This window comes from Ictalurus punctatus, chromosome 5 (assembly GCF_001660625.3).
Source record: "Ictalurus punctatus breed USDA103 chromosome 5, Coco_2.0, whole genome shotgun sequence".
Lineage (NCBI taxonomy): Eukaryota > Metazoa > Chordata > Actinopteri > Siluriformes > Ictaluridae > Ictalurus > Ictalurus punctatus.
In genome coordinates, this window is record NC_030420.2 from 12277325 (window position 1) to 12299882 (window position 22558).

A 22558-nucleotide genomic window follows, 5' to 3' on the forward strand; every position below is an offset into this window, starting at 1 on the left:
AGAATTTACCAAGTCCTCTGTAAGTACATTTCGATCAGTCATCACTCAGGCCCCCTACCAAGAGATTTATGATGGTGTATGCTATTGCTGCATTCTCTACTTTTAAATGAGTTTATAGCAGTATTGGCTTTAGATCAGTTAATATACAGACACAGTGCTTGGTTAAATCTATAATACTGATCATACTAGCCGCTGTTTTGAAAAGGTAATTGACATTAGTGTTATCACTAATGTTAGCCGGCTAGCTCATTGCTAACGCTACTTGCTATTGATGATGTACTGCAATTTCAAAATGCAAAATGTTGCATTAATGTTTGAAGTACACATAGTAGAACAGTATGAATAGAAACTCAGGCCTGTATACTAGTTTTTATTTTATTTTTTAAAAAATAAGTTTTACATGCTCTGACAGAGCAAAAAAAAAGAAACTCTTTTGTGGAGGCATCTAGGAGAACTCTATTTTATGTTCTCCATACGAAGTGTGGAAATGCCAACAATAACACTATAATATTTAATTTGTGTAAGGAGCATATTGCCTAAAAAGATTACATTTTTTGGGGCAAACATTAAAAAGGTCAAATGTTACATAAGTTGTAGCCATATATACAGCATTTCTGTCCCTTGACACTAAATTACAGTTTCTCACCTTCCGGCAGGGTTTGGAAGACACCTCAAATGAAGCCTTGAACGCCCGTCTCTGCTGCGTGGTGAGGATGGTACGTGGTCGTTTGGGTCTCCTCGGATCCTTCCCATCATCCCCTTTGCCCGGGCCTCCAGAGCACTTCTCTGGCTTGATATCCAGCTCCTCATCCTCGCTCTTCTCTGGGGAGAGATCCGTCATTCACAGGAATCAGCACATTTCTCTGCAATTTTTCAGACAGGCTATTGATGAATAGATGTTTTTGTTCTGTTACATTTTCGGGAGATTCAGACACAGTACATCCATAATGAAAAGAGACACATGTGGTTTTAATACTTTTATCAATTTATTGCTGAACGAATAGGCCACATCCTCTCACAAGGCTACAGCCGCATTTTGCAAAGCACTATGAAGTATGCACATTTGTCACTGGACTGGACATTGTGTCATTTATAATTAATAACACGCAGCTTTGGCTGTTTTGCACTGAATAAATCTTTGATAAGACGCCTGTACATAAAGGATGCTATACTGTAAGGAGAATAAGTATGTGGAATTTGTGCACATATGGGAAAAGATGTGAAATAGATATGAAAACCACAAAGTCTATAGGATTCTAATCAATGCCCATGACCACACATACATTAGGCTTGTAAAAACAAAATGCAAAATGGTGCAACAAAATGTAAAAGTGTTTTTAATATAGGCTAGAAAGAGGGATGTATTAATATTCTATTTGTTCTAGTTGTTGTGCAAAATGCAAGGAATCAAAGTTAAACTTTGGTACCCAACTTTACTAGATGATAAAAATCTTTACCCCAGCATGATACCAAACATCCAATATTCCTTTTCACATTATTACTTTTAAAAAACATTATGAAATTATTCAATCAACTAATCACAGTGTCTCAATTAGATGGTGATAATACGTGTGATCCTCAGGCGGTCAATCAAAGCCTTCCCCTGTCATGGTAATCTCTTCCAGTAGGTCGTACTAATGTGCCATCTAAATGAAATGGCTCCTGGCTCTCCTACTGTAATTACAATAGCCAAGCGGGGGATTGGCTTTATTGTTTAGTGGCTGGAGATTTCATCTAATAAGACAAAGCAGCTTATGTGTGATAGAATAATAATTGTAATTAGAAAAGGGGCTAAACTCCATGACATGGCAGAGTTCAAAAGTTAAAAACCCATGTAATGGCTACAATCCCCGAGTGCCAGTTTTCTGAAATGAAGGGCTGCTGCAATTTGGTGAAGCAGCCCTTTAGTGGCCTCTGCGGCATCTGCAGCAAGTGCCAATTAGGCTAGCAAACACTTTGGCCCCTTTAAAGACAGTGTGCACATTTTAGTGCGGAACAGAGGACTGATAGGAAGCATAGGTCTGCTGCTGAACCTGAAGCCCTAAACCCCACCCCATCATTCATAGCGCTCCACTGCTCTAATTTTTTCCAGCAGCATGCCATCAATATGCTTTAGCTTCTCTCTGTTACAGTTATGCCTTCATGGCTGCCAGATTATACATTCATGTTTGTCTTGCTATCTGTCTGTGAGAGTGTGCATAATATGTATGCACTGTTATGTCAGCAAGCAAAATGTCACTGGCACAATGTATTCAGATATACACAGTATTCTCTTCTGTTCTGTGAAGCATGATAATTCACCCCATTTTGTGTGAATATTTGAATGGGATGATGATAAATATTAACCTTAAAGAGTTTTCTACAGCCTGCATTTTCTTGCTTACCTGAATCAGAGTCATCAGGGCTGACAGATCCAAGCAGGTCTTTCTCCTTTTCATAGTCACTCTTGCACAGCAGCTGGCCATCTTTCAGTACAAATTCGTCACCTTTGCGCAGCTGTCGGTCGCACACACAACAGCAGAAGCAGTTGAGGTGGTACACGCACTCTAATGCCCGCATTACAAACTCTGTGGGTGCTATCTTCTCCAGGCATCCACTGCATTTAGTAGCAAATAATCTGAGGAGACAGAAACCATGGGAGGAAGTCATGATAAACATGTAGTCCAATTAATCAATTTGTTCTTAAATATTGTTTGCCACTAGTGGAATTCAGGGAATGCTAGTTTGCAATGGTGAGGAATGTCTCTACAGGTGGTTGTCCGTCACAGTACTGTGATTAAGGGAGCAGTGGGTGTGTGGCTAGGACCCTGGGTGATCTCTTTTGACAGCGGCTCATCTGTTAAAGCACGCTAGATAACCTCTCAATGCCTCAGCAGAGCCCAATCAGGAGAAATGCATGCTTGTTTCCCCGCTCCAAATGCACCAGCAAACCTCAATCAGCACCATAAATGACTGGCTTTACCAAATTCAGTGCAGTGATTAGATAGGCCATACTGCCACTGGAACAATATGCCAAATAAGTTATGTCTTATAGAATCATGTGACCAGCTACTGAATGAGACTAAAATGATATCTTATACATGCCAGAATCAACATTGTTTATACCTAAGTGCCTAAAAAGAATGCTGAGCTTTCTTTGATTGGACACCAAGTGAAATACTCATTTGACCACTGACTGATTATTAGTGAGTGGTTGACTTCAATCTTGTAATACATAGGCTATCAAACTGGCTACAATATGAATGTAACACTGGTTCAAATGACCACTTTATTTTTCCATAACTGCTCCAGCAGACTTATCTCCTATTGCTAGGTAAAGGGATCTTACCCGTGCCCTTTGATCAAAAAGCATACAACGCTCATGTTTATCACAAACCACTGGAGAAAAAATCTTCATTTCCTCTGTGCTCAGATAATAACTTTTGTTACAGTCAAAGCTGAGACAGTCAATCCTTGTGCATAAGTCTGAAGGCATACAGCTAAAACAACCTGCTAAAGGAAGTGAATGAGTGTGATACTGTCCAGGCCATCATAGCTGATTTATTAGCTCCGGCGCTTTTGTTTGCTTGGACTGGTGGGACAGCTGCTGCAGTGCTTGTCTATATCTATGCTATGCATCAATGCCACTGTGCACTATGATAGAGAAAGAGAGAAAGCCAATCACCATCATCTGCTGATACTGGACAGGGTTGGCCGACAGTGATGAATATGGGTAAATATGAGGCCAAATGAGGGGGCAGCAGTGTCAGCCTTTGTAATGGTAATAGCTTTGTAAAATGCTGATATAGATATTGATATTCCATGCATGGGGCACACTGGGTTTGGTGGGCAGATGTACTGATGTTTACTGGGGTATTATTGTTGTGGTTTTTATCATGTTTGTCTTTTGTGACATTTGTGGTAATTACTCCCATGTGTACAGATAACCATTGTTTAAATGCAAAGTCCCCTATCATTCTCTGTGGCACCATTGTAAGTTATGTTAAATATTGGATGTGAATAATGTCTTTATTTACAGGGTACTTAATTCTCATAAATACCTGTGACAGCATTTAAAGCTTGTCAAGACAACAACAATATGAACATGGGCAAGGAATTAGGAAAGACGATAATCTTTGATTTATTCTTAAATGTTAAGAAGATTAAGGAGCTTTTACTCAACAAAGGACAATGTTAATACCTTTAAAAAAAAAGTGGCACGTTCAGCAATTCTGCTCAATTCACAGAATATTGCACTACCTGGAGGGATATACCAAAATGAATGAGTAAGCACATGTAAGAGAGAGAGAGAGAGAGAGAGAGAGAGAGAGAGAGAGAGAGATAGGGGATTTAGATTTAATTATTTTTGTGGGTTTTTTTTTTTTTTTTTTTTTTAAATTTTGCATTAGTTATATCTGTTAAAATTAATTTTTTCATATTATAATAAATTGTTTCTTCTCTCTTACCCATATTTTGGGCAAGCATGTATAATACCTGAAAAACAACCTTACTAATTGCCCCAAATTATTATTTCATTTAATACTGACACAAAATCAGCAAGCCAAACTAAATGATGGGGTGATTATAACAGGAATAACGCACCCCATTACATTAATTTGTTGGTGACAGACTGAGCTTTTATCCCAAATATGAATTCTTCTATTTGATTTTAAATGAAGTATTTATTCATTTGACTATTGCATGTTGGACCTGTCAGACTCATGGATGATGAATCTGTCATGGTCCCATCCACACATCCAATTCAAATGTTTATTCAGTGATGCAAATCCTTGCCTGAGAGATCAAGCTTGGAAAACAGGTATAAGCTGGAAATTACCATTTTGAGCTGCTGTGGCACTTCCTGGATTCGCTTGCTCACCTCTCCGCTCCATACTCTCGAGATACTTATTGTCCAAATAAAAACATTCTTTTTCATCCCTTTATTTTTGTCTCCTCCTCTCTTACCCTCCTCCACTAATCTTATAAGCCATTATTTTTCTATTTCCCCTCTCTGTCACTTTGCATTATTTTTGCTGCTGTAATTCCCATTCGTTCCTTCTGAAGTCTTCCTGTCCGGCTTTGTCCTGTGATCTAATCCTGACTTCTTTGGCTGTCATCAGCCCCGCCCCCCAAGTTCGACATTCTCAGCAGGACCTCAGATGGAATAGCCATGCATGATGCCCCTGCTATAGCAACCACACCCTGGCAGGAAGGCGATGGCTAACTTTTCGGATGGCTAGAGAAAGCCTTTCACAAGGCTGGCAGCAGAAGTAAATCCTTCTTGGAGGAACAAGAGGAATTAGCAGGGAGCAGTGGAGTAGGGATTTAACCCTACCCCTTTTTCCTTTTGAAAGGCACAGTCACTTCAACTCCCACTGCTATCCACAATCAAACAGGGCAACGGCAGGGGGTTGCAGAGAGAGAGAGAGAGAGAGAGAGAGAGAGAGAGAGAGAGAGAGAGAGAGAGAGAGAGAGAGAGAGAGAGAGAGAGAGAAAGCCAATGAATGACACAAGCATTGGATTGTGGAGGAGCCCCTAATCCCATTTTAATACCTTTCCAAGTTCAGCACCAAAAGAATGTCTTTAAAAACAACGCCACAGTGTGAGCAGACGAAGGCCAACCAGGGGGAGTCACCACTCTCAATCCCCCGTAACATTACCTGATTAACAGCCCAAGGCTTCAGTTAGCAATAGAGTAGAGCAATGCAAAGAGGGTCCAGACCTCCTGTTAGCATGGCTGCTATAAGCATTGCTGCAAAGCAAATGTCATAAACAATGGCATAAACAAGGTCAGTGTTGTCTCAGATGCTGTGCCTCGTCTGGAGAGGATTTCTGTCCTGTGGTTTAAGATGAAAGCCATAAGGGAGAGAAGAAAGACAGAACTCCAGTGGAGCTGCTGCTCTTTGGGCTGGACACAGGCCCACATCTGGGGCTTTTTAAGCTACTCTGCTCTACAAACTCAATACGTGCATACACTGCTACTGGACATACAATGTAAAATCATCAAGAGTCATAGTTTCTCTTATTTTATTTATTTATTTATTTATTTTTTTAAAAAGAAAAGTCTATCTACGTGCTGAATTCAGTGAGCATTGTAGATATCAAATTGTAGTCATATGTAAAAAGTATGTAAACTATAAGCTCCAAAAAAATCATAGAAATTACATCACAAATCGAAAAGAAAATAGTGAGGCAAAGTGTAGAGATGGATAGATAGAGGAAAGTGGATTAAGGCCCGTCATTTTTTTTTACAATGGGGATGTCTGTTCCCCTAACAACACCTGAGCGCACAGATTAACAGATATGGTTCTCACATTTGGATCAACAGGCGAAATTCAGGCAACGCAGCCCCAATATTGATTCAGACACTCTTAGTCCAGGACCCCATGAGTAGAATCAGAGATAATCCCCAGAATGCTCCCCAGGTGATCATTATCAACTTCCAGTCACTCAGACACACACACTCAATAAATTGTCATTCAACTTATTTGTGCTCACATGCAGGGACTTACAACTTTTCCCAGAGGAATGTTCTCCTGCCGCATTTATAAGCTGCAAGTGTACTGAAACTGCAAGTGTGCTGAAAAAAAAAGAGTAAACCACTATTTACTGTGGTCAAAATTAAAAGAGAAATTATAAAATTATTTACATCTCTAAAATAGTTATTTAATTACCTAGAATACTTGAATGCATTTTGTTTCCTGATTGCAATGTAGGATTTTTCCCATTTATTTATTTATTTAACTCAGCTGCTAGGCAGACATTTAATAGGTCTTGTTGGATGAAGATATTTCTGGAAGAAAAAAGCAGCAAACTGGGAGTTGAATACTAAGCTCAATGGATCTTCAAGCCCTCTGTCTTGCCAAAACCTGGCTCTCACCTTCCAGTTCCTCTTTCTTCTCTCTTTTAAACCACAAAGCAGCCCGCTTACAGGAGTATGTGGTCTTCCCTTTGAACAGATTATAAGCAACTTAAAGTGTGACAACATCTTAAAGCTTTCACCACATGTTGCCAATGATTTCCCCACCACAAAAGACCTTCCTCTGTATGCCTTTGACTTGGCGATAAGGATCACAGACTAGAGGGAGATAAAAAGACAAGCCTGGAGGAGGAGAAAGAGGTGGAGGCAAGCCTGGATAATTGGCGTACATTTAGCAACACATGCTTTTCTCCCCACCTATTCGCCTCTCGCTTTCTGCTGAACATGCTGAACATGAACAAGGGGGAGGTCATAACAGTTTACAGCAGAATGACTTCTTATGTCACCACATCTCTATCAAAGACAGAGAAAGGATAAGGATTACCCAGGAGGACAGCTGTAAACGATCGCTTTGAACACTATTCCTCTGGCTTCACCACCCGAGCTCCCCTGGATTGTGTATTCAGTGCGTGCCAATCATAAAGACATAAGTGATCTGAATTTTGAGGCAGATCAAGGGGAAAATAATGCACTACCATTAAATCAATTCTGTGGTCTCAAAGCTGCTTGTACAGGAGTTTTAACAGTAATGTTGCTTATGAGAATGCCAAGATGAACTTTGGAAATCCAGAAGCTTCCATGGTTTTTGATAAACAGTGATGTTCTTAGCTGTCCATGAAAACAAGGGATAATACACAATAGCAAGTGATGGGTAAAAGTGAATGTTTTATTTTTTATTTTATTAGTAATTTTATGATTTTTATTTAATTGTTGCCTGTTCAGATAAAATGACATTTTGAGATAAAGATGGTGCAGTTTTAGCTATGGTACCATATATGGAAGATTATATGCAATCATTTGCTGTAATTGAAAATATTTATTTGAAAGCATGTTTTGAAAAAGAAATTCACATATTGCAATTTAACATGATCTGCATTTTAATTGAAAAATAAAATTTTACTCACATGTTTAAAGTGGGAAGCTATACAAAGAAATGCCTTATCATGATTGACACTATATTTTAAATGTGTATACTACTTTTAATGAAATAAGTTAAAAATGGTGCAGAGAACTTTAAGAAGATATGAATGAATGGTAAATAATCTTCAACTGTTCAGTTGTATCCTGTCTCTAGTGTAAGTCAATTTGGATAAAAGTGTCAGCAAAATGAATAAATGTAAATAAGTAAAATATCTAACAAAAAATAATTAAATACCAGTATCACTAAATGTATTTCCATGAATAGAGATAATGAATTAGGCAATAGGGTGAGACAATGTATTAGGCACTAGGGCAAGAGGGTGGCGGTGGAGGGTTGCAGGATGGACACGGGTACAGTGGCCATGAAGTGCAAAACACATTAACAAATCCGAAAACAAATTAACAAATCTGAAAACACAATAACAAATCCGACTGTCATTTGCTGCAATTGTCAAGCAACTGTTTGATGACATACACAACAGCGCTTCACCTTCGCACCTTCACTGACAGTAGGCTAATGGTTGAAAGGCAGGAATTTGGCCAGTAGTTGCTGCAAGACTTTTATAATTAACCAGTTGGTGAGCGAGAGGGCAGGAATTATAGAGAGGCGTTAAATCAATGCAAATATGCGCAAACATGATGCAGTATTAGACCATAAGCACATCATAATGAAACTAAAGCCGTGTCATGGATATCAAACAATTGCAAACATAATACAGATTTATCCAAAAAAATTCTGTGTTAAATATAGGTGTGCAACAATTATTGGCACCCTTTTAGTCAATACTTTGTGCTACTTCCCTTTGCCAAGATAACAGCTCTGAGTCTTCTCCTTGTCACGATTCCCCCTTGAAGCAGCGTGCTCGAAGCGCGAATGCGCGAGCACCTGCTTTTCCGCTGTGACCTTAGGGACATCGGGACACGTGGGTTTTGTTTATGTTTGTCATGTCTCCTCCCTGTTCCGTCATTGGCTGGGAAGTCACGTGTGTCCGGATTACCCTCAGCTGTTAGCAGTTGCGAGGGTAATCATGTCCGCATATATACCGCGCGCTTCCCAGCACACAACGCGGAAGATTAAATAAATTAGTAAGTAAGTAAATAATACGAAGTGAATGTTTAGCGTTAGTGTAATTCGTGTCATAGTCATAGTCATAGTCATAGTCATAGTCATAGTCATAGTCATAGTCAGTCAGTCATAGTCATAGTCATAGTCAGTTCGTGCTGGATATCCGCTTCCAGTTAATCGTCTTAGTTCGTGTCTTGTTTTGTGTAACGACCTAGATTCCTGCCTTGCCCAGTGTATGCCTGTTTGCCAATCGCCTGACCTCTTGCATGTTTATGGGTTACGTCTTGGATCACGTTTTGGATTTGTCTGCCTGTCTGTTTCTTTAAATAAACAACACTGTTATCCTGCACTTGCATCCGCTGTATCTCTGCTTCGTCACGATGTGTGACAGAATCTTCCGCCGAAACATGGATGCAGCAGGAGAACAGAGGAGACGCGGAACCCGGAAGTCGACGCCAACCGTCCCCGCTATGGACTCCGTCCACTTCCCACAATGGACATTTATGGAGCTTCCGGACCCATTTGACGGATTTTTCGGTGCCCCAGAGTATTTCCTGGTAGACTGTCAATACTACTTCGCCAGTCTGTTAGACCCTAAGCCAGAGGAGAAGCAATGGCTCCGATTTATGTGGTCCCGGTTCTTTGGACCGGCCCGTCAGTGGGTTCAGCTCAAACTGGAGAAGCACTGTAGGAACCTGGACGGTGTAGAACAGTTTGTGGGGGATTTCATGTTGCGATTCGGGAGTCCGGAGGCGAAGGAGGAGCTAGAGCAACTTCTCAGGGGTGTAAGTCTGGAAGGCGAACCTGCCCTGCCGTTTACCCACTACTACAGGCAACGTCATACAGAGCTCAACCCTGAGATCCAAGCCAAGCCTCCAGTCAGGAAAGTCCAAGTCCCAGTCAAGTCTCACGTCCCCGAGAGCCAAGTCAAGTCTCACGTCCCCGAGAGCCAGGTCAAGTCTCACGTCCCCGAGAGCCAGGTCAAGTCTCACGTCCCCGAGAGCCAGGTCAAGTCTCACGTCCCCGAGAGCCAGGTCAAGTCTCACGTCCCCGAGAGCCAGGTCCAGTCTCAGGTCCCCGAGAGCCAGGTCCAGTCTCAGGTCCCCGAGAGCCAGGTCCAGTCTCAGGTCCCCGAGAGCCAGGTCCAGTCTCAGGTCCCCGAGAGCCAGGTCCAGTCTCAGGTCCCCGAGAGCCAGGTCCAGTCTCAGGTCCCCGAGAGCCAGGTCCAGTCTCAGGTCCCCGAGCTCCAGGTCAAGTCTCAGGTCCCCGAGCTCCAGGTCAAGTCTCAGGTCCCCGAGCTCCAGGTCAAGTCTCAGGTCCCCGAGCTCCAGGTCAAGTCTCAGGTCCCCGAGCTCCAGGTCAAGTCTCAGGTCCCCGAGCTCCAGGTCAAGTCTCACGTCCCCGAGCGCCAGGTCAAGTCTCACGTCCCCGAGCGCCAGGTCAAGTCTCACGTCCCCGAGCGCCAGGTCAAGTCTCACGTCCCCGAGCGCCAGGTCAAGTCTCCAGTCCCCGAGCGCCAGGTCAAGCCTGCTGACACGCCCAGCCAAGCTCTGCTCACGCCACAGGCTGCTGACACGCCCAGCCAAGCTCTGCTCACGCCACAGGCTGCTGACACGCCCAGCCAAGCTCTGCTCACGCCACAGGCTGCAGACATGCACAGCCAAGTTCTCCTCATGCCCCAGTCTGCTGACACGGCCACCCAAGCTCCGCCCGTGCCCAAGGTTCACCTGGTGACCTCAGAGCCTCAGCCTTCCTGCTCCATGGTGAACGTCGTTCCCCCCCTCATGCTTCGAGGAGAGCTTTGTTCCTCTCCCTGGCCCCACGGAGACCCACGCTCCTCTCCTTGGCCTCACAAGGGACTTCTCCTGCACTCCTGAGTACAGCGCTCTGTTTCCCTGTTCAGCTGTGGACGTCGCTCAGCCTCCCTGCTCAGCTGTGGTCGTCACTCAGCTCGCCTGCTCAGCTGAGGTCGTCACTCAGCTGAGGTCGTCACTCAGCCTGCCTGTTCAGCTGTGGATGCCGCTCAGCCTCCTTGTTCAGCTGTGGACACTGCTCAGTCATCCTGCTCCATGGCAGATTGCGTTCCCCCCTTCTGCGACGAGGAGACCCACGTTCCTCTCCCTGGCCGTACGGAGACCCACGCTCCTCTCCCGGGCCTTACAGGGGACTTCACTCTGCCTTCCCGTTCAGCTGGGGACATCGCTCCGCTTTCAGGCTCCGACGAGGACGTCGCCCTGCCTCCCTGTCCAGCTGAGGTCGTCGCTCAGCCTCCCTGTCCAGCTGAGGTCGTCGCTCAGCCTCCCTGTCCAGCTGAGGTCGTCGCTCAGCTTTCATGCTCCGCCGAGGATTTCGCTCAGCCCGCCTGCCCGGCTGTGGATGTCGCTCCGCTTTCAGGCTCAGACGAGGACGTCGCCCTGCCTCCCTGCTCCGCTGAGTACAGTGCTCTGTTTCTCTGTCCAGCTGAGGTCGTCGCTCAGCCTCCCTGTCCAGCTGAGGACGTCGCTCTGCTTTCAGGCTCCGACGAGGACGTCGCCCTGCTTCCCTGCTCCGCTGAGTACAGTGCTCTGTTTCTCTGTCCAGCTGAGGTCGTCGCTCAGCCTCCCCGTCCAGCTGAGGTCGTCGCTCAGCCTCCCCGTCCAGCTGAGGTCGTCGCTCAGCCTCCCCGTCCAGCTGAGGTCGTCGCTCCGCCTCCCCGTCCAGCTGAGGTCGTCGCTCTGCTTCCCTACGCCGCCAAGAACACCGTGCCGTTTCCTGGCTCTGCTCGGGACATCCAACCCAGGGGGCCGGGGCCGCCAATGAAGATGGATGACTCATGGCACTCCGGGAGGAGTGCCTTTAGGGGGGGGTTCTGTCACGATTCCCCCTTGAAGCAGCGTGCTCGAAGCGCGAATGCGCGAGCACCTGCTTTTCCGCTGTGACCGTAGGGACATCGGGACACGTGGGTTTTGTTTATGTTTGTCATGTCTCCTCCCTGTTCCGTCATTGGCTGGGAAGTCACGTGTGTCCGGATTACCCTCAGCTGTTAGCAGTTGCGAGGGTAATCATGTCCGCATATATACCGCGCGCTTCCCAGCACACAACGCGGAAGATTAAATAAGTTAGCAAGTAAGTAAATAATACGAAGTGAATGTTTAGCGTTAGTGTAATTCGTGTCATAGTCATAGTCATAGTCAGTTCGTGCTGGATATCCGCTTCCAGTTAATCGTCTTAGTTCGTGTCTTGTTTTGTGTAACGACCTAGATTCCTGCCTTGCCCAGTGTATGCCTGTTTGCCAATCGCCTGACCTCTTGCATGTTTATGGATTACGTCTTGGATCACGTTTTGGATTTGTCTGCCTGTCTGTTTCTTTAAATAAACAACACTGTTATCCTGCACTTGCATCCGCTGTATCTCTGCTTCGTCACGATGTGTGACACTCCTATAATGCCTGATGAGGTTGGAGAATACATGGCAAGGGATCTGAGACATTCCTTCATACAGAATCTCTCCAGATCCTTCAAATTTTGAGGTCCACGCTGGTGGACACTCATCTTCAGTTCACCCCACAGGTTTTCTATGGGTTTCAAATCAGGGGACTGGGATGGCCATGTCTGGACCTTGATCGTCAGTAAACCATTTTTGTGTTGATTGTGATGTATGTTTTGGATTATTGAACTGATGGAAGATCCCATTTTAAGCTTTCTGGCAGAGGCAGTCAGGTTTTCATTTAAATATCTGTTGATATTTCATAGAGTCCATGATGCCATGTATCCTAACAAAATGTCCAGGTCCTCTGGCAGAAAAACAGTCAAAAAACATTTAAGAACCACCACCATATTTAACCGTGGGCACGAGGTACTTTTCCATAGGGCTACCTCTCTGTGTGTGCCAAAACCACCTCTGGTGTTAATTACCAAAAAGCTCTATTTTGGTTTCATCTGACTATAGAACCCAATCCCATTTGAAGTTCCAGTAGTGTCTGGCAAGCTGAAGATGCTTGAGTTTGTTTTCGACTGAGAGTAGAGGCTTTTTTTCTTGAAACTCTTCCAAACAACTTGTGGTGATGTAGGTGACTTTGGATTGTAGTTTTGGAGACTTTCTGACCACAAGACACAACTAATTCTGCAATTCTCCAGCTGTGATCTTGGAGATTTTTTGGCCACTTTAACCATCCTCTTCACAGTGCGTTGAGACAATATAGACACACGTCCAATTCCAGGTTGATTCATAACATTTCCAGTTAACTGGAACTTCATAATTATTGCCCTGATGGTGGAAATGGGCATTTTTAATGTGTGTGCTATTTTATTATAGTCACTTCCCATTTTGTGAAGCTCAACAACCTTTTGCTGCACATCACAGCTATATTCCTTGGTCTTGTTATGAATGACTAAGGGAATTTGGCCTATGTGTTACCTCATATTTATACCACTGTGAAACAGGAAGTCATGATTGAACTGTTCCTAGTCACCCAGGTGTACTAAAAAAATGTAAAATTTCAATGGGAATATACTTCAAATATATTTTTCTCATGAATGAATAGGGGTGCCAATAATTGTTCTACACCTATATTTAACAAAGATATTTCTTTTGGATAAACCTGTGTTGTGTTTGCAATTGTTTGATATCCATGACAGCGGAATATTTTTGTGATTTTTTTTTAACACAAGATCAAAAGGTTAAACAATAAAGACAATTTTTCTTTGCTCAATAAAGACAGCCTTCTTTGCTCATATTTACCAAGGGTGCTAATATTAGTGGAGGGCAGTGTACATTTACGGCATTTAGCGGATGTCCTTATCCAGAGCAACTTATTTATACATCTGAGTAGTTGAGAGTTAAGGGCCTTTCTCAAGGGCCCAACAGTGGCAGCTTGGTGGTTCTGTGATTTATACTCATGATCAGTAGGCCAATTTATTAACCGCTGAGCTACTTGCCTTATATTAAGCACTGTGTCTTATTGCTCTCAACACCTATTCATTTTCTGTCATTCTAAATTAACAAATAGGAATGGTGTTAGTTATAACCAGCTCTGGCATACTTTAATACCTGTATTCTTTAATAATGTGGTCTCTACTGATTTACTGCATTGAGCATTTAGGCTTTAACTGTGAATAAAGCTTGGTCGGTATATATACATATATATTACATTATGTAACATTATTTAGTAGGAATAATAAGACTAACCTCTGCCTGCACTCTAATGTTGAGACTCATTTTGAGAGTCCACATTATCAATGCAGTAGATCATAACTAAAGTCCTTAAAGTTTACAAACACTCTAAATAATGCTGTTTCATTAAAGTAAAAAGATACTATATTAATTAAAGCAACAAAAAAAAACAACAACAACAAAAAAAACCACAACTTTGTTTAATAATCCATAAGGAAATTGGCCTCCATTAATGATTAGTATCAGCATTTCTCTTTGGTGTGGTGAGATTACAGTGTAAAGTAATGAAGCCAAATAAAGAGTTACCATGTCTTCCCCATGGTCCCCAGGGCAAGCTCGAGTCAGCTCTAACAGCAACTTAATCGCCTCCCCCTCTTTACTAAATTAGCATAGTAATGAGCTTTAAATTGAAGCACTTTGTTTTTTAATTAAACTCCCAGCAGGTAAAAGTAAAATACATTAGAGAGGGAAATGTGCACAATCACTAATGGTCCAGAGTTGCCATCTCCATCAGAACAATCTTTGGGCTCTCTTGTGTCTCTCCGGAGGAACACTTAGCAAAGGTCTCAGTAGACACTTCCCATCCCTCACTTTGACACTCCTCATGTGTTTGAGAAATATCTACCAAATTATGTGCCCACAGTTTCCATAGATTGTGGGATGATGATTACCTCCCTTGTGGCTCACAAAATGTGATCTAAGCCTCGACCAGTGTCTTGCCATGAGTCATCTCAGTGGAGAATGTTCTTCAATGATCTTTTTCACTGTGATGGATACAGCAGATTTGTCTCTACAGATTGGCTCATTCTGTAGCACTATTGTCTTCTGTGTTCTAGTGTGCTTTTAGCCATTAATGCAAGTAGCTGCATTGTCACATTATCATATTTGTTGACATCAAGCAATTTGTTACTTTTTATAAAGGTATAACAGTTTTTGCACTCAGTTTTATACATCTATGAATGATGTCTTATATTGCATATCACTTCATTTTCTGCTCAGTGTGTCATGTATGCCAGTTACATAAAAGTAATGATGTTCTGGGATTAATAATGCAGCTATTATACTGTAGAAGTTGTAGAAGTATGTTGCATTTTCATCTAATGAAACATAGGTAGAATAGTCTATCTTTTGTCAGTGAATGCAAATGTGACCTCTGTCAAGTCCATTGAGAGTTCAGGAAATTACAAAATGTTTGTACATTTGCATTGTTTGCCCTAAATTACAGCTTAGTACAATGCTACACTTATGGTCCCATGGAACTGCTATTATTGTAATGACATATAGGTGATTATCATATCCTAAACATCCCCTACATCAACACTTTCTTCCAAGTAACTGAGCCAAGTGCAACAGTGACAGGCACAGACATAAGTAGAGAAAAGAGATCATTTTACAAAATATGTCAAATAACAGATGTCATAAAAGAACCACAATCTTTAAAATCATACAAAAATTTTGCATTAAAACAAATAAATTATTCAGGTCAGACACCGGTAAATGAGAGCTGAAATGACAACATTGAAGAATGAAAAGAACAACAGGGTGGCCTGTGGTGGAGATGAGCACACAGCTGAATGGAGAGATCAGACAGACAGGTACACATAATGTGTTTGATCAGCTGGACTTCTCCAGCAAGCATGCTCAATGCCGCACGACAGTTCCTACAGACGAGGTGACAGTATTGAAAAGAAGAAAAAGAGAGAGAGAGAGAGAGAGAGAGAGGAGACTGTGTGGGTGTGAGGTGGTGATTGTGAAAGAATAACATGATTGCTGGAGAAGACTGATATCTAAATCTTTTTTTCATGACACCCTTGGTTCAAATGATAATTCATTAAAATGTAAATTTATTAACTATACACCCATTTTCTAAGTACATAAATGAAGGCAGTAGACATTCAAAGCTGATCAAGAACTAAATTTGTTTTCTTTCTTCTGATATTTTTCCCAATTCCTGGCATCTACTGTATATACTATAAGAATCAGTGACACGTTTACTCTGTAAGAGTTGAGTGTGCCTGTGTGTAAGAGGCAGAGGAGACTGAGTTATAGTGGCCTAACGTCAGCCTGCTCTGCTTCTCATCACCCTCCTCCGGTCCTGTAACACTAGCTTGCAGTAATGCCCATCTTCTCTACTGCCCTGCTGGAGACTAGACATCTTTACATGTGCTCTCCAAATAAGAGAGAGAGAGATGGAGGGAGGGTGCGAGGAAAAAGGTAATTATTTTTAGACTATATGGCCAAGTGTAAGTCACTAAAATAGCATAAGAAAACAAAAATAAAAAAAAATTATCATAGGAATATAAAATTAAACAACAACAATTTTTAAAAGGCACATAGACACTGTGGAAAAAAACGGAAACACAACGAAAGACCCAGAAAATGCAACACTAAAAACTCACCAGTACTATAGCTGTTTTATAATGCTAATAATTCTATAGTCCTTCCAGGCCAATATAAATGATATCCAAGAGGCTTATTCCTTTTGCTGGCAACTGGAGGTTCAAGTGGCCCCTTTAAAATAGCTAGGGGTGATTATACTGAGTCTAATAACTATCAGATGTATGCTATGACCCATAACTTCCTAAAGATACTTAGGCTGATCAACAGGACACTGTTCAGATTTTCTGATCTCCATGTTACCTCATGTATCTGTCTGATGAGTACCATCACAAAGTGGTTTGGGGGAGAAATTGCAGATTTTCTTAATATACATACTAGGGGTCAAATATATCCATTATATATATATATATATATATATATATATATATATATATATATATATATATATATATATATATATATAGAGAGAGAGAGAGAGAGAGAGAGAGAGAGAGAGAGAGAGAGAGAGAGAGAGAGAAATGAGAGGGATTTCTAGCACTGAGTTGGTTAAAAAGCGACATTTCAAGCAAGGAGCTTTATAATTACAATTGACCCCTGGAAGCCTTTGTCTGAAAACTAAAACAAACAGTAATATAAGGTGTTCTTCAGTGAGGGCTCTGAAAATATGCAAAGAAGAGATCCGGTGAAGAACATCACATGCAGGCTCCTTTTCACTGAGGCCTAATCTGTGTGCCTGCACAATATTAAGATGGCTTTGGGGCCACTTGTGACCCAGCTGTTCACTAATGAAAAATTCCTCAGCTCCATACAGGGGCCAGAGGAGATTGCCCCCTCTCCAGCCGTGACCATGCCCTGTCCATCTTGAGAAGTTTACTCTGGATGAATAGATAGTGGATTACAGAGAAAAGAGACAGGAGAAGAGGTTGGAGAATAAGCTTCACTGTGTTTGTGTGTGTGCCCCTGCTACCCCTCTTCCTCCCTGTCTACTGATATTTGAAAGAGGAGGAGTGTTTACCAAAGTTTTAATTAGAAGGGATGACCCCATCATTATTTGGATGCTACTGCACTAAGGCGGGGTTCTGTTTACCTGACAGAGATTAAGGCTAAGCTTAAAATCAAGAGCCTTTATGGCAGCAGCAGCTTAAGCGATGTAAAGATGAATTCAGAATCATCTGTTTGGTCTGGCACTTTATAATCTCCCTTCTTTGACTTGCTCACTAATCAAAATGGGTAAAACATTTCCACACCTGTCAGATCAGAATGGAGATTGAAGAAATTATATTATATTTATAGGGAAGTGGTAGCTCAGCAGTTAAGATGGTTGACTTCTGTTCAAAATGTTGTGAGTTCAAATCCCTGCACTGCCAAGCTGCCACTGTTGGGCCCTTGAGAAAGGCCCTAAACTGCTCAGTTGTAAAAATGAGATAACTGTAAGTCACTCTGGATACGAGCATCTGCCATATTCTGTAAAGTAATTTATTGACCCATATATTACATTTTTAGTTAAATTCATTGGCCACCTATTTGCCATCTCACATGTAATTACAAAGAGTGATTTGAGGAATATGATGCCAGCAGTGATAAACCAAGCCCACAGGTAAAATGGGTTCTGTCTTTTTTCCCATATTGTTTATTAAGTGATTTAAGGTTCCTATTTGTCTATATGAAAAAGGTAAATTACACGCATATGTCCCTGCCCATCAAAAGTCCTTTTTCGTGAGTCTAACAGTTAGTAGTCATTCAAATAACCTCAAATAAGCTGTAATATAAGCTTGACACAGTAGATGACTGCTAAAAAGAAAACAATAAAGTGTGAGAGAATATGCAGCTGTAAAAGTCAGTTTGCACTTTATCCCCATCATTCAGCTTGGTAATAGCAGCCCCATTTAGCATGGTATATTTCAATAAGCTTGACAAGCACATTCCAAACTGGTGGACCCCCTTCGTTAGCTGTCTGGCTAAGAAGTGGCAAATGCCCATTTAATAGACCTGTTTAAAGTCCGTAGCTAGCTGTGAAACGGCAGGCTCGATAGAGTTATAAAGTCAACAGCCGCACTCTTGACCCCTTGAAGAGCTGCTGAAGAGGCCCACGTAACTTCTCTGGGAAAAACAGAAGGTATGGAAGTATGGAGGTAGTGCGAAAGAGAGGGACATGGGGAAAGGGATCTGTAAGACTGAACCTTATGTACAGTATCTTCCAGAATTATTAGAACCCTTTATGAAAAACAGCAACAGTTAATATATAAAAAGAACACCACATGCAGTAAGTCTTTAACTGTTCCTGTGTTGATTTGTATGTATGTTTTGCTCATCTTCTTGTTAAAGGCTCTATCTATAGGCAGAGCCTTTGCCAGAGGCTTTTGGACTGAAATATCCTGGATGGCAGAATTCATGATGTCATTCATCTTCATAAGAGCTCTTGAACCACCAGTCACAAAACAGCCCCAAAGCATCAATGATCCAACTCCGAATTTCACAGTGGTTATCAGATGTTTTTCGTAGTATCCAGTCCCCTCTTTTTTCGCCAAACATGCTAATGAATCATCTAAACTTTGCAAGTCTAGAACTGCAACATTTGCACTTTTTTGTCCTTTTGTCCCTCACTGTGTGGGGGAATAGTGTGTTCATGAGTCCAATTTTTGATAGAATAAAGGTAAATAGTTTCTTCTATTGTTTGAGTGTAATCTTTATTTTATAAATTTTTTGCTAAGTTTTATGAAGAATGCCAATAATTCTGGAATGCTGCTCTAAAACTATTACAGATCTATGTTCTTGGACTTTTTAAACAGGATAGGCTAAAACATAACTTAAATACTCCTCTTAAAAAGAGAGATTTGTGCGGAGCCTCGTTGCCATGGCAGCACCAGCAGGCAGGCTGGTGATGAATGAGCTGAAGAAGTAGTTTTCTCTGCAGTGTGGGGAGAGTACACATTGGCCTATGACGGATGTGCCAGACCTAGCAGGCACATATTGTCATGGTGGTGTCTGGGAGACTGGGATTCAACAGCCAGAGGCAAAAATTAGGAACATTTGCTCCAGGGCTAGAGGTTAAAGTTCACCAAGACCTCTCTTGATGAGACCAGCTACATGGAACACTGATGCAATTAAAATATGATCCACTTAATGTTTGACCACTTCCTTATACCTTATACATGATAAAGGTAATCATGTAAGGTTGAGAAAGTTAAGCACAATGGTTGATTCTGGTACTGGAGATCCTCCTTGAGGGGAATGAAAGTAGGATACCTGTTAATGATATTTAAACTAGGCATTTCAAATCCGTGCATGAATGCACCATAATGAAGTTATTTAGCTATTTAGATATTTACAATGTTTACAAGGTTTCTTGCCTATTCTATATTAAATTTGATCTAATACAAAGATCTTTATTAAGTGTAAAAAAAAAAAAAAATGATTTCACCCTGCCATGTTCCCTTGCTGGAAGCCACAAAAACGTTGCCATGAAGGGTGGGGATGCAAGAGAGAAAATGAAAGACAAACAACCCTTATTTGTTCACAGGCTATTTTAGAACCCAAAGGTTAGGGATTACCACTAAGATTAACATACAGAAACTATATTTGAATTTGTGATCAGCAGCTCCCTTCAAAGAGCTCAGTAAAAGATTAGGTGCTGTTGTGCCGAAAAGCATCTTTTATTGTACAATGGAGTTACAATAGCCAAACAAAGATGTCTGCAGAGTGTGGGGCTGGTGCAAAAATGTGGGCACTTCTCCATGGCAACAATGGCAAAAAAAATTAGAAGAGTGACGCTGGAATGCGCAAAAGAGACGGGGACAGCACCCCCACCCACTCCCAACCCCCTATATACACACACAGGAAGAACACTCCCCTACCGAGATCACACACTGTTTACACACTGCAGCCATTACTACCAAAATCTGCTTACTCAAAGACAACAAAAATGGAAAATGAAAAAATTTTATATTTCTGTACATTGCTTAAGTAACAGAGGTACTAGTGACTGAGTGGGTCAAACACAACAGTTTAAGTGAACAATACATGAACTATGAAGGCTGAGTGGCTGTTTTAGTGGAAAGCTGGGCTGTTCTTGTCAGGCTCCCAACATTTATGGGAACTGGCTATGTTCCATAGGGCAATATCTGATGTGGAGATGACTTTCAGATTCTCTGGTACTAGAAAGATTGAAAGCTGGAAACATGCTATAGTATGTGGGCCCAGTAACAATATAGCCACCCTGCAAAATTAGTACCAACATAACAGCAGCGTTTCTAACAATCATTAATAATCTAAACATTGTTCTCTTTCTTTTGGCTTAAAGCACCAAATCCTGGAGGTCGGCTGCAACATTTTGTACTATGGATCATTTATGTTATATTTTAGTTATGATCTGTTTTAGGGACTGTAATATACAGGAATGAGGCCTAAAACCACCAGAGATGTTTATGTTGTAACTTAAATACCAAGAAAATTTTATAGTTCATTCCTGTGTATAAAAGAAAAAAAACCCTCCTTTTTTGCTTAAAATCAAGCAGTATAATGCTTTTGAAGATTGTAACAATCTTTTGTTTTGAAAAGAACTATGTGTGCTGAGATCCTAGTGAAAAAAATGCCTCACAGCTGGCTCTGGTACGACGATGTGAAAGTCCCTGCTGGCACAAACTGGCAGTGGAGCAAGGACGCGGGGATATCACATGTCACATGGGACAGGGCACGTGCCAAGCCAAAAGACCACCCGTCCAGTCAGCTTCAAACCAGAGGCTCTCTCTTTCAGCCAGAAAGCCATCCATTCCACACGCATGCACGCACACACATGCACACACACACGGCCAAAAAGGAGAAGCTGCTAATTTGCTTATGGAATGCAATTGCAAATACAGTATGGTATACTTAGCTCATTTATATATCCCAATGTATGTAAAACCATGGAAAAATATTCTAAATCTACTTAACAGGCTTTAACAGTTAAAAACACAGCATCCTGACTGTCTAAAATAAAATCTGTTCATACATGCCATGTGCATCTGCAATCCACAATATACATAATTTAAATGTCAATAACTACACATTAGGTTAGAGTTACTATAAAATATATAATTCCTTCCATCTGCTTACTCCTTTTCAGGGTCACAGGGAACCTGTAGCCTATCCCAGGGAGCATCGGGCACAAGGCAGGGTACACCCTGGACAGGGTGCCAGTCCACCACAGGGCACAATCACATACCCATTCATACACTACGGACACTTTAGACACACCAATCAGCCTACTATGCATGTCTTTGGACTGGGGGAGGAAACCCCCGCAGCACGGGGAGAACATGCAAACGCCGCACACACATGGCTCCGGCGGGGCTCGAACCCCGGACCCTGGAATGTGCTAACCACTAAGCCACCATGCGCCCATAAAATATATAATTAAATATAAATTATTTTATTTTATAAATAAAAAGTCTCTCTTTTTCATATGATATATAGATATTCATGGGATTTTCACACAAACAGTCTCTAGTGCTTATACAAAATGGTGCCAAAAACAAAAAAACATCCAGTGGGCAGCAGTTCTGCAAGTAGAAAAGTCTTTTTGATGTGCGAGGTTAGAGGAGAGTGACAGAATTGTTTGAGCTGACAGGAAGGCTACAGTAACTCAAATAACCATTCTTTACAACGGTAGCAAGCAGAAAAGCATCTCAGAACACACAACGTGTCGAACTTTGAGATGGGTGATCTACAACAGCAGTAGACCACATCAGGTTGCACTCCTGTCAGACAAAAACAGGAATCTGAGGATAAAGTGGGCACAGTCTTTGAGAAACTTTTGGGATGTTTTTCCGATCTTCAACTGTAGAGTTTTGGTGAGCCTGTGCCCATTCTCCTCTCACCTCTCTCATCTACATCCCAAGGCATATCCACCTTTAGAACTGCCACTTACTGAATGTTTTTTGTTTTTCACACCATTCTGTGTAAGCTCTAGAGACTGTTGTGTGTGAGAATCCCAGGAGATCAGCAGTTTATGAAATGCTCAAACCAGCCTGTGTGGCCCATCTGGTACCAACAACCAACATCCCCATTCTGATGTTTGATGTGAGCATGAAGAATTACTGAAGCTTATGTAATTTTATGTATTGTGCTGCTGTCATATCATT

The 22558-nt window shown here is 41.9% G+C and overlaps 1 protein-coding gene across 2 annotated transcripts in view; it reads right to left on the reverse strand.

Moving 5' to 3' along the window:
* Window positions 1-22558, reverse strand: part of lmx1bb (LIM homeobox transcription factor 1, beta b) — a 58988-nt gene that overhangs the window by 5936 nt on the left and 30494 nt on the right. For both annotated transcript variants that reach the window (XM_017467382.3, XM_017467384.3), the window contains 2 exons: window positions 2385-2617; window positions 647-822 (listed from right to left, as the gene is read on the reverse strand). In XM_017467382.3, the coding sequence (XP_017322871.1) occupies window positions 647-822; window positions 2385-2617 (409 nt within the window). The remainder of the gene's footprint in view (window positions 1-646; window positions 823-2384; window positions 2618-22558) is intronic.